The 13,274-nt window shown below is 38.7% G+C and overlaps 1 protein-coding gene and 1 long non-coding RNA gene across 2 annotated transcripts in view; one reads left to right on the top strand and one right to left on the bottom strand.

The window, feature by feature from the left end:
* The window catches only part of LOC116820687 (uncharacterized), a 27,741-nt gene extending 21,208 nt beyond the window's left edge, over positions 1 to 6,533 (top strand). The window contains exon 4 of the long non-coding RNA XR_004372710.2: positions 6,124 to 6,533. This is a non-coding gene — a long non-coding RNA (uncharacterized LOC116820687). The remainder of the gene's footprint in view (positions 1 to 6,123) is intronic.
* LOC116820686 (heparan sulfate glucosamine 3-O-sulfotransferase 1-like) overlaps positions 4,577 to 13,274 on the bottom strand; it is a 116,452-nt gene continuing 107,754 nt past the window's right edge. Inside the window, exon 2 of the mRNA XM_075072596.1 lies at positions 4,577 to 5,979. Within this exon, the coding sequence (XP_074928697.1) occupies positions 4,947 to 5,876 (930 nt within the window). The 5' untranslated portion in view covers positions 5,877 to 5,979 and the 3' untranslated portion in view covers positions 4,577 to 4,946. The remainder of the gene's footprint in view (positions 5,980 to 13,274) is intronic.

The raw sequence follows: 13,274 nt of genomic DNA, 5'->3' as shown, positions 1-13,274 counted from the left end.
TACTCCCAGAGCCCTGTAGTCACTCTTGATCCGCTCAGCATCACACCTCGCAGTATCATTTGTGCCCACATGGATGAGTAGCATGGGGTAGTAGTCAGAAGGCCGGATAATCCTCGACAATGCCTCTGTAACATTTCAGGTACGAGCCCCCGGCAGGCAGCATACCTCCCGAGATGAAATGTCAGGGCGCCGATGGGTGCCTCCGTCCCCCTCAGCAGAGAGTCTCCGACCCAACTACTCTGTTTCCTATTTTCAGTGGTGGCAGCAGACCTCCCAGCCTTAGGGGTATGAGTCTTCTCCTCCTTTACTGTAGGGGGACTGCAGGAGACTGAAATGGGGTCTGTCATTGAAATTATAGTTGCAATCTTTACTACAGCCTTTTCTGCCCGGTGAATACTGAAATGCAAAGGTTAAACTGGCTCTTTTAAAATGGATTCCCCAATCCAAACTTCAGAAGGGTTTAGATAAATGAAAAAAGATGATCAACAAAGTTAAACTATGCATAATATTTCTCCTGGTACTAGTAAATCGTAAGGAGTTCACTGAATTCATTCCCTTAGCTGTTTTTCCCAGAACTGCTGAACAGAAATGGATGAACACTTTGCTGACAAATCAGGTAGATTTATGCATCACTAATCCATATAGATCAGCACTCCTTGAAATGTAAATTTCAGAAACAGACACTAACATTTTCACAGATGCACACAGGTTTCTGCCAACTGGTGTTCCTGCATACTAGTCACTTAAAGATTATCTGTAAACCTCAGAGAAAAAACAAAACAAAAAACCTGTATCGATGCCTGCAGGCAAATGTATAGAAAGATACTTGCTTTCTTTCAGAAGCCTAAAGGAATTTGATGCAGCCTTGTGAAATCATCTGTTGTTGGCAACTACTATAAATAAGCCTTTGTGTTCAACTTACATTTTTCACCAAGGAAAAACATTACACTTGCTTGATACAAGTAAATAGAACTACGCTCAGTCAAAACCTTGCCAAAAGAAAAACAAAATGTGAAAAATGGTACAACTGAAGTATTAGAATGCATAAGTAATAGAAAATAATACTGGGGAAAAATGAATGCTATAAGTTAATGGTATGTCCTCTTCTGGAATATGGTTTTCACTTCTGGTTTGACTTCAGTGGGACACTCTAATCAGACCCTTACTCCAGTGAGGCCTTTCATTAGAAGAAGCTACAACTCTGACTTTGGTAAAAATGTTGGACCATAATTATTTATTCCTCTATAACAGAGATGGGCAAACTACAGCCTCTGGGCCACATCTGACCCATGGGACTGTCCTGCCCGGTCCTTGAACTCCCAGCCAGGGAAGCTGGCCCCTCCCCTGCTCTCCTCCCTCAGCCACACTACCTGGCTTGCACCCACCTACCTCCCAGGCTTTCCAATAAGCCTGTCCTGCTGCTCTGAATCGCATGGTAAGAGGGCGGGGTAAGGGGAAGGAGGTCCCGGGGTGGTCAGGGGACAGGGAGGGTATGGAGGTTCAGGGTGGGGGCGGGGGCAGGGTGACTAGATGTCCCAATTTTATAGGGATAGTCCTGATTTAGGCCTTTTTCTTATATAGGCTCCTATTACCCCCCCATCTCTTGTCCCAGTTTTTCACACTTGCTGTCTGGTTACCCTGGGGGAAGGGGAGAAGTCGGTCAGGCGACAAGGAGCAGGGGGGGTTGGGGTCCCAGGGGTTGGTTAGGGGACAAGGAGCAGGGGGTGTTGGATGGGGTGGGGGTCCTGGGAGGGGGCAGTCAGGGGACAAGGAGCGGGGGGTGGATGGATGGGTGGGGGACAGCCAGGGGGTGGGAAGTAGGCAGAGGTGGATGGGGCCAGGCTGTTTGGGGAGGCATAACCTTCCCTACCCAGCCCACCCTACTGTTTCACAACCCCAAAGTGGCCCTCGGGACAAAAAAATTTGCCCACCCCTGCTCTATAAGTACATTTCAGATGTACTTACCCACTTTTACAAATCAGAGATTTACTAAGTGCTTGATACTCCAGAAAACTAAAATAATTGGAAAATCTCAGAATGATGAATGAGCGAGTGGCTCTTAATACAGAAATTATTATATGTACACACACACAAAATAGCAAAAATAGGTAATTTAAATATTAGTCTGAAAATACAAGCTGCTCTGCACAATTTTTAACAGTCTGCTTTTATATTGGAGAGGTTTTGACTACAGATATATTTCCCTTTAACTTTGTTTGGGGATGATTCTATTTAACCTCAAGAGGAGTTGGCCGTGGCTGTAAAGAACACACTAACCCACTGTAGAAGGATTGAATAACTTCGGTTCCCATTTACTTTAGTTGGATTTCAAGACACACACAATCTCAGTGCAGAAAGCACTAGATTCATGGATGTTAGGGCCAGAAGTGACTATAAGATCATTACTCTGACCTGCTGTATAACAGGCTATAGAATTTCATTAAAACTAAACTATGTCTTCCAGAAAGGCATCCCCTGTTATTGCTCAGTCAACGTGTCTCATAGAGTGGAGGTTTGTGGTCGCTAGGGAACAGGCTGCAGTATGGTACTAGGAACATCTAAGGGATAACATTTCAAAGTAATACTGGATGAGCAGCAGAACTCCCATTCATACCAATGTGATCTGTATGCAGGGGTGGAAGTAACTTGATAGACTTACTGGTATGCAGGGCAGCCGGGATCCTGAGCAAGGTGGGGGGAGGGGTGGCTCTGGGCCCCGAGAAGGGGTGGGGCCTTGGGCAGAAGGGGCAGGGATGGCACCGATTTAAAGGGCCTGGGGCTCTGGCCGCTGGCATGGTACTAGTGGTCGGGAGCCCTGGGCCCTTTAAATCACCACCGGAGACCGAGGGCTCCTGGCCCCCACTACCCTGGGGCTCCAGCAGCGATTTAAAGGGCCAGGGGCTCCAGCTGCCGTTGGAAGCCCTGGGCCCTTTTAAATTGCTGGGCCCCAGGGCAGCTGCCCCTTTTGCACCCTCCACCCCAATCAGCAGCTCTGCTGGTACGGTCGGCTTTCTTACTGGTATGCCATACTGGACCATAGAAGCTTACTTTCACCTCTGCCTGTGTGCCTGAATCACCACTTATCACTGTGAAACTGGAGTTCCTGAGTAGCAACATTGTACCTGATCATGAAGATTATATTTTCTTCTTCTATCCAGCTGTTGATGGATATAGAAAGTATTTTTAAAATCCCACTACGGGATCTTATTTGTACACTGGTGGGTGATTATTAAAAGACTTTTCATACTATGATAATTAAGACCAAAACCCAAATGCAACTGCTAGTACATTTCTCAGGATAGCTGTAACTGGCAAAATAACTCCTGTCAGAATGATTAAAGGAGGGTTTCTTTTTCACTATTGCTATACCTGAGAAGGGTTAGAACCTAAAAAAGACTAGCATGATGCTGTCAAAATTATGATGAACAAACAGGTCCTAAAAAGAGCAACAAAGAGTCCCGTGGCACCTTACAGACTAACAGATGTATTGGAGCATAAGCTTTTGTGGGTGAATACCCACTTCATCAGACGCATGACTAAACAATTCCTAATACATGAATATGGACTGACATGATTTTATAGAAAATCTGAGTAAATCATACTGGATATCTTGAATCTGATAACTTGTGACTGATATACAATATTATATACATGTTACATGAAATTTCTTTAAACTCTGAGTACATCTCATGATTTGCAAATAGAAATTACAAAAAAAGTTATTCCATGCTTTGGAGAGCAGGCAATTAATATTTTTTCAGTAAACAATCTGTCAACTTAGATACGTAAACTAAATCTAAGAGAGCAATAGAACAATTAGTCACAGAAATACAAACAATAAGGTAGTATTGATGAAAAATTGTTTTCCATTCAAGAGAAAAGTGACAATTTATGTAATTAAATAAACATTTGTACAATTGCTGACATCTAATGACTTTGTTTACAGATTTACTTTTTATTAGCAGATCAATTTTGCTATGTAAACCAAGGGTGTTCTGGATCCTTGTCGGTTTGCCTCCTGCACCCCAAAATTTTAAGTTTCTCCAAATAGTTAATTTTCTCCACTAGTTTGAAGATTTTGCACCAAGTAATAAGTGTGGTGTTTAATACTAACATTCTATATAGAAGGAGCCTCAACACAGAGCAAGCTGGTAGGTATTAAAAACCATAATTGGACTAGAGCCCCTTTATCATATGTTAATTATTTAAGTAGGAAGTACTTTACAATAATAGCTACTTTCACAATTTTTAAATTGTTTAAAGGAAGCACTTTTGGAGTCCTCTGTATTAGCATATGTCATTATTCTACTGTATGAAAGTTCTAGAAATCAATGTCATTATCATAGCGCATGACATAAAAAGATACTACGAACAAAAATTACAGAATAGTTAGAATGATACCAGTTAAACTATCTACATTTTGTACACTGCTTAAAGCAGTCTCATTTTTCCAAAGAGACTCACCTCTGATCTCAAGTATCAGAGGGGTAGCCATGTTAGTCTGGATCTGTAAAAGCAGCAAAGAGTCCTGTGGCACCTTGTAGACTAACAGACGTTTTGGAGCATGAGTGGGTATTAATCCACGAAAGCTCATGCTCCAAAATGTCTGTTAGTCTACAAGGTGCCACAGGACTCTTTGCTGCTTTTACAACTCTGATCTCAGTCATACAGGTATAAATCTGAAGTTTCTCCACTGAAATTAATGGATTTGCAGCAGTGAAACTGAAATCAAATTCTGGCCCACAGTAGTTATATACAAATATAGCAAACTTATTTCTCCCATGTTTAAAGGGTACTGCTAATGGATAACTATCTCCAATGAAGGCTTTGTTTTCAATATAACAACTTCTGAAGTTTTCAGTCTGAGCTATCTCAGATTGCTTACAAAGGTAACTTTGAAAATAGTTTATTTCAGGACATTTTAAGAAACATTTATTCCAAATGTATTAATGCCAGTCAAACGAATGATTAACCATTCTGTAAAATTTTGCATTGTGCTCTCTGAAGTAGGAGTAAAGTTGCTCTAAAACAGTGTTGTTGACAACAGGGTGGGGACGGCCTTTGGATTCATGTAAACATCTCTCTCTTCCATCACTTCTAATGCAATAGAATCCCTTGGTTTGGTTAAAATAAAAATTTGAAGACATAATTCTAGAAGGAAGATTAAGAAATGTTTCCACTTTTTGTAACTCAGGAAGAGGGTCTTTGATTAAAGTATTGCCATCCACTATGTGAATCTGATCTAAGTTGAAATGCTTAAGCCACTTTTCCATATGGATATCATAGAGACTTCTCTGAATAGCTTTGTATTTGGTATTAAGTGCTCCGTTTTTAATAACAATTTCTTCAAAGGGCTGAACACGCTTGTGACTTTCTAGTCTGTTGTAATATACTTGGGTATAATCAGATATTACTCTCTCAGTGGGGTCTCTTAGAATGAGCAGCAGTTTAATAGAGCTATTCATGTCATGAATTCTTTCTGGAGCCTGTGGTGAGGTAAAATAGCCTGGGGTTTTCTCAATAGTAATTTGATTTTCATACGAAAATGGCATCAGACGCCTATACCAGTCTATTCCTTTAACATAATTTTCATCCCAGTCAAAGAAGTGGACTTCTGTAGTTGCTACCACAATATTAGGATGAATATCCAACATTTCCAATAAGGCCCTGGTCCCTCCTTTGCGAACTCCTATAATGATTGTCTGAGGTATTCGTCGGTTTGTGCCAGGAGGTCTCACCTGTGCAGAATAGTGTTCACTTTTATTACTGAAAAATCCTACTTGCGACTTCAGCGTCTCCAGCAGTGCCTCATTCTCAACAGGAGCACCCTGAGTGTGAGTCAGCAAAAGATAAGCTGACACCAGGAGGAAGGCCATGTGGAGAATAATTAGTTCAAAAAATTAGTTCAATAATAGGTGATTCTCCACTTGAGGAGCTGGTTGACAGAACTGGGGGCGAGCAAACAACTTTCTGAAGCATCTGCAAAATAAAATAAGATTAATCATTATCTCTGTGTATACGCATGAATGCATCATAGATAAAGTCTGACTTCCCTGTAATTAGTACCATGTAGAAAAATTATCTAAAGCAGTTTACTTCCTCCCCTCTGCCACTCTGTTTCAGGAGAGAAAAATGGTGAATTGATATTTTCTTGCTCAGTGCTATGATTAATGGTGGATACTAAATCAGTGAGAACATTTGCAAACTCAAAACACTGGACTAGGCTATGAAGAAAGAAGAGGAGGATCTACTTGGTTCTATATTCCTAGCTATCATTTCCTTCCTTTTACTTTTTGCTATTAAGCACATGCCATTAATAGGGCTGTCAAGCAATTTAAATAATTAATCACAATTAATTGTGCAATTTAAAAAAAAATGAAGCATATCATCTGGAATGGTGGCCAAAGCATGAAGGGGCATACGAATGTTTAGCATATCTGGCATGTAAATACCTTACAATGACGGCTATAAAAGTCCCATGTGAATGCCTGTTTTTACTTTCTGATGACATCGCAAAGAAGAAGAGGGCAGCACTATCTCCTGTAAATGTAAACAAACTTGTTTCTCTTAGCCAGTGGCTGAACAAGAAGTAGGACTGAATGGACTTATAGGCTCTAAAGTTTTACATTGTTCTGTTTTTGAATGCAGTTATGTAACCAAAAAAAGTCTACATTTGTAAGCTGTGCTTTCATGATAAAGAGATTGCATTACTGTACTTGTATGAGGTGAATTGAAAAATACTATTTCTTTTATTTATCATTTTTACAATGCAAATATCTGTAATAAAATAATATAAGTGAGTACTGTACACTTTGTATTCTGTGTTGTAAATGAAATCAATATATTTGAAAATGTAGAAAAACATCCAAAATATGTAATAAATTTCAATTGAGATTCTATTGTTTAACAGTGTGATTAAAAGTGCGATTAATAGCTATTAATTATTTGAGTTAACTGTGATTAATCGACAACCCTAGTCATTAATAATGATTCCATGACATTTTGGAGTATCAATTCATCTCCCCAAATTCACTGCTAGAATCTAAATAGCAAATGTCATTTAGTTGATGCCTTAATTTGGTCTCCAATGGGCTGTGTGTTGAGAGTCCTGACTTGTGGCACAGAAAAGATGTGTCTAGCAAGAGTAGGAGTGAAATAAGGCCAAATCATTGGATTGAAAGCCATTTCGATCAGTAAAGAGAGACAGACACAAACAATGCATCAGAGCAAGAAAAATGGAGTCTGCATCAATTGAATATGGAATGAGAGAATAAACTAGTCTGGGTGGATTAGTTGTGGAAGATCAAGGAGCCAGGGTGTGTGCATGCACACGTGTAGCTGGGGTAGTTGCTGCAAGGGCAAAGCTTTGGAATTAGAGCAGAGAACATTAGTCTTTCCAAGGACTGGCTAATGGTTGTCTCCAAGAGATACTTAGAATACATTCAGGGGATCCTAAAAGTTTTTGTTGCGGGGGTGAGGTAGGGGAGCACGGGGTAAGATTGGATGGATCTGGGCTCTATTTACTATTCATTTATTCTCAAACAGAAGAAAATCAGCTATTAAAGGAGAGCAGAGGTTCTCAATCTGACAGCTGCAACTATCCCGCCCTCCCATATTGCTAAATGGAATGCAGGCCCTAGCTAGATGGGCCAGGACTCCTGGGGATGGGGAAGGGATATATAGAGAGAATATATATATATATATAAATTCCTACTGTTTTACTAATATTTAAAATGGACTTTGTGTGAGGCCCCTCTATATACTATTTGGAGATTTAGCTATAACGGAGCTGGCATCACAGAACCACTGATAAAAATAATCTAGAGAAATACAACATCTGCACCTGGATAATTATGATTGAGTGCTCTGGACTGGATGTTTCAATCCTTTAAGTCCTTACTCAGGAAAAATTTCCATGGGAAAGACTTTAGGATTTTGCCCTATTTCTGGGCAGCTAGAAGATTTCAATTGGTAATAAGCATGTGTAATATATACACCATATTTTTCTTAACGTGATTTATTTTTTAATCCTAATAAAATGTAGTGTGAAAACTAGTTCACTTGACAAGCTCTGCTTATAAATAGTGAAGTTATCTTATACAATGAAGCAAGTCACTTAAAACAAGAACTACCTATTTAGATATAGATTACTATCTCATTCTCCAATTTTAAAATGATCTCAGTTACTGCTACTATAGCTCCTTTTTCAGATTCTAGTTTCAGTGATTTGCTGTGCTTTTTTTTGAACATTCATCACATGAGTTCACTAATAACTTCTCTTACATAGTACCTCAAAGAAAGCAGATACTTTCTATTTGTCATGGCTCTGAAGAGGATTCACAGCTTCCCTTTATTATATTTCTTTTGGTAATTGTTTAGTATGAGTTATTGGCAGCTTACAGGCTTCAGTTATCACAGTAATATTGTCAAAATTTGATGGTAGTTCCTAATACTGTATAAGTAAAGCAGCAGATTCACTAAATGACAATTCTAAATCTAAGGGTCAAAACCAACTGCCTTGGAGGTCAATTTAAAGACTCCCATTGACTCTAATGGGAATTTGATCAGGCCCTAAACTATAGGTAGCATTCATCAGCAAGATTTTTGGACTGACTGAATATATCTAAAACTTTAATTTTACTTATGAACAGTGCCTCCTGTTGTGGAACTAACTTCACTCAAGACTTGAGCCACATTAAAGCATGCTCCAGAACTCCCAGTGGAAGACCTCAGGGCAGCAGCCTATTCAAAAGGAGCAATATATACATAAATATATACATATATGTCCATATTTAAATACTAGAAAAATCCAATCTTTAATCTAGTCCAAAATTTTAAGCCAAATCAAACCCAAGCTAAAAGTCCAAAGCAGAATGCCGTTGTAGTCACAACTAGACTAAATATTATTAGTTTTACCATTTGAAAGAAAACTTCTATTTAAAGGGTTCATACATATCATCATTTTATTATGAGTTTTCCATTCAAGAGTTATTTTAAATTCTCAAAGACAACACAGGGGACACCAAAGGCAAGTTTTTATATTAGGACATTATGGCAGACTATATATATTCACACTAGGAGTCATTTGCTTGCAGTCACATTTTCAAAAAAATGGCTATTATTTTTTGGGTGTCCATCTTGAGAAACCTTGGACCTCATATTCAGCTGTGCTGAGCACCTAAAACTGCAATGGAAGCTGAAGGTGCACAGCACTTTCTAAATACGGCTTAAAACACTCTAAGTACCTAAAAACAGTGGCTTTTTGTGAAAATTTTGGCCATAGGATTTGAATGCAAGTCAGATGCTACAGTTTGAGAATTTCCAACATAATTTCACCTCTCAGAGGGGTAGCCGTGTTAGTCTGGATCTGTAAAAGCAGCAGAGAATCCTGTGGCACCTTATAGACTAACAGACGTTTTGGAGCGTGAGCTTTCGTGGGAATTTCACCTCTGTGTCTCTTGATATTTCAGAATGTTTTGCACAGTGTTATGAATCAGATTTAAGGACACATAAAAAAAGGTATTTTAAAAAAATCCCCTTTTTTATGAAAACCATAACAAACATAGAAGCACCATGAAGTCTATATACCTTAAATACCATTTTTTGTTTAAAGATGTAGTGGGAACAAGAACACATTAAAAGAATTACAGTATTTATAAATGAAAATGTGATTAGAATGTAAATCCACCCTGTAATAGCTAGGCCCAGACTTGCCTTTAGAACTAGATATAAAAGATGAAATACTGCTTTCTTCTGGCTTTCTGCCTACAGGCACTGCAGGCAAGGAGTATAGCAGAAATCCCCCACACTCCATTGCACAGGAGAATGTTGGCCTACAGAGAGGCTCCACAAACAGCCAGTGTACTGTGGAATCTAGCTACACCATGGGTCCATCAGAACCAAGTAAGAAAGGGATCTGAGACTCATAAGGACACTTACTGATTAGGACAGTGGATATTTCTATATTTATTTAGCACCAGTGAGAATATTGCTTCTCATGAAAAATTCAGCTCATATTTAAGTTATCCTATACTCCTGCTTATCTCTGACCTTTTTATTTGAGATCCCAAAATTCTGAGAGGTTTTCTTATGCTTTTCATTTAGTTCCAGTGGAAAAAGATTTCTACTCATATGTCAGCAGAGAAGAAAGGCAAATTAAGAGGTTTATCAGTTGTAGTCTCCTAGTTTGCATAATCAGCCAATTATCTCTTTGAATAATTAATGGTATAAAATGATTCTTTTCTGATATTTTTTACAAAAACATTGTTAGGATATTTAATCTGTTATTGAAATGCACTTCATTTTTTTCTTCTTTTTCAGGTAAACCATATGAAGAATGAAATAGGCTGAGTTACCCAAAAGTGAAAATTTACTTATCAAGGAAAATTATACCGACGTACTGTTTCAGCAACATAGAAACAAACTGTTAAAAAAAAAAAAGTGTTTAAATCCCCACCAACTTTGGTGAATTAAAACACAAAAGCTTTAGTTAATGCTGTAACATGTATAATCCTGATTCTGCAAACAGACATGCACAAGGGAACTTCTCTGCACACATATTCAGATGCAGAACTAGGTTCCACAGTGTGGGGTTTTCAATTAATTACAATGCGAGTTGTCCATCTATCTCTCATAGGTTCCACTGAAAAATCCCAGCCTTGATTTAAAACACAGTTTGACTATTAAATATTATTTCTTTATATTACGATGTTCCCAGAAAATTTGACCAAGATTGAGAAACCACTGTGCTAGGCATGGAACCAACACATACTTAGCGCTTTAAATTTTGTAGATATAAGAACAAAACACTGTAGATGAACTACTACACAAGCTGTTTGTTTATTGTGCCCAAGCCCTGAGAGACTTGTTTTGTTTGGTCTTGTAGTTACTTTGATTCAAAATGTGGAAACAAAGCTAAAAATGAGGTTAAACTGTCAAGAAGTCACATTATGGACAGTTAAGTGCATTCTGTTGTTCATTCATCCTATTATTTACAACCTCTATGATCATTAAAGTTAACATATACAGTGAAGTTCAACTTATGTACCCTCTTAGGAGGCTACAGCAGCCATAAGTATAGTAAGCTGGTAGTTTAGATGTTTCTCATGCTTTGGGTCACAGATTCTCAGACTCAGGCTCATACAAAATGTCAGTGCAAAGCATCTCTCATCTGTTATTTTGGGAAGGTTACATTTTCAATTTCAGCAGGTCAGGTTGAAACTACCTCTGAAGGTGTGAGACAAATGACAAGACAGCTGTAAGTAAGAGCTGACTAGGTTTCAACCATGTGAACAACAGTGCACAGAGAATGCCACTCTGTCATGGAGAGAATCATCAAGGTGTGCTTGAAGTTTATATATTCATGTTGAAAAAGGAAAAACAAACAAACAAAACAAACTTTGAAATGGAAATAAATGGATTTTTAAAAGAAAAAAAAAAAGGCCAAAATATCCAAATGCATGTTCATTGACTGAGCTGACTTTAAAGGAAAACATGGAAAAAAGCATGCAGGTAGTTCACAAAGTGCTAATTAACACTATGTAAAGGCAAATCATTACAGAAGAGAAAACATTTGACTATCTGGATTTGCCATTCCAGATAAATTCAAAGTAAATTAAAATCTGGGTTATTTTAGTCATATGCTGACAGTCCTAAAACAAATTTTGGGAAACATTCAAACATATCTACATTTTCTTTTTACTAATGATGATTGCTCATTTATTACATACATGCTACTAGAAAACAAAGTCCCAAGTAACATCTGCAAATAGACAATTTTCAGGGCAGTGCTTATTTTTATATAAAGTATTTAATGTTTCAATTGAGCAGAGTTTAGAGTTATTACATCTGTTTTGATACACAGGTTTTTACAGCAAACTCAGGTAAGAGCACTTAAAGCTTAATTCTGCTGCGCTACATCTACAATCTGTGCTTTCATCTGTGACTGGAGAAAACTGTAAGCTGTTTTAAAAACATCAGAAACAGTGAAAAAGTTTTTTTTTGTTTTTTTTTTAAATGGCTAGCTAATGATCTCAGCTACATCAGAGTAAGTCTGGAATAACTATGACTTCAATGGAGTTATTTTGAATTTAAACCAGTGTAACAGAATTCAGAGTCTGGCCCAAAGTCTTATACTGCAATCAGGCAACAATCTGTGTTGTACCTCTGTCACAGTATTTCTAGTCACAATAGTCATATAGGGCCCTGTACCTCAGTCATTAAGCTTAATACAAACAGGTTCCATTCTTTGTAATGTAGTATCACGCACAGGGCCCTTTGAATCTGAGATTTCACAGCTGCTGAATTTAGGGCATCTATTTCTTGTGACAGTTTTGCAATCAACTGCTATTTTTGCTACCTGCAGCTCCATCTGCCCCCTTTGGTCTAAATATTGTTAGGTGGGACAGGCATCCTTCATAGCTGGGTGATTTAGCATGAGAAATGCTCCCGGAGAGGTAGGCTTCTGACTGGGATGCTGAGACCAGGGTTCTGCACATCACAAGCAACCATCCCCAAGGGCCTTAGGTTACGTTTATGCTTCTCCTTATCATGGGGCTGGCCAAGGTGTAACCTGGAGCCTCAGGACTGACCTAAGTTGCTCATAGTTGCAACAGCTACTTCCAGCAGCTTCAAACCACTCGAGTGCAGCAGTATTCTGGCCACATCCCCTCTCTCTTAGCCATACTCCCGATGTAGCACTGATGGCTAAATCACCTGGAGCTTTCTCTTAGAAAGTGCTTAGATTGCACTTTCTTTCTGGGTGCTTTGTTTCAGCAAGCAGGCAGAGCTGGCGATGAGAATGTGCTTCATAACCTTAAAGATGCTGTGACTTGTCATCTCTAATCTAATCCACCCTAAGTAAAGCAATTGGATGTGTCTTTCTGCAGAACAAAACAAACACATTCCAATATCATATAACCTTTGTGTAGCTTGTTGAAGGGGTAAGGTTGTGAAGGGTTTGACCAGGTCTGGGGAAGAGAACACGTGTCTGGAACTAGTAAAGTAACATGAGACTGTTCTTGCAAGATTTTCTGCCCAAGTTTGCAAACAATTGCTTGTGGTAGCTTGAGTAAGCTTTGTGTAGCATCTAAAACACATCAGGTTTTCCCATTGCTAACTTTTCAAGTTGTGTTTTTTCCTGCAGAGTTCCCCAAGTACCAGTTAATGCAGCAGCAGCCACGACAGTATCAGAAACCACCTTGATTTATGTTCTAGAACATGTAGTGTAGGATCATGGCAATAACCATTGCTACTGATTCTCTCCTTAGTGATTT

Source organism: Chelonoidis abingdonii, chromosome 15 (genome assembly GCF_003597395.2).
Source record: "Chelonoidis abingdonii isolate Lonesome George chromosome 15, CheloAbing_2.0, whole genome shotgun sequence".
Taxonomy (NCBI): domain Eukaryota; kingdom Metazoa; phylum Chordata; order Testudines; family Testudinidae; genus Chelonoidis; species Chelonoidis abingdonii.
This window is presented reverse-complemented; position numbering and strand designations above follow the sequence as displayed.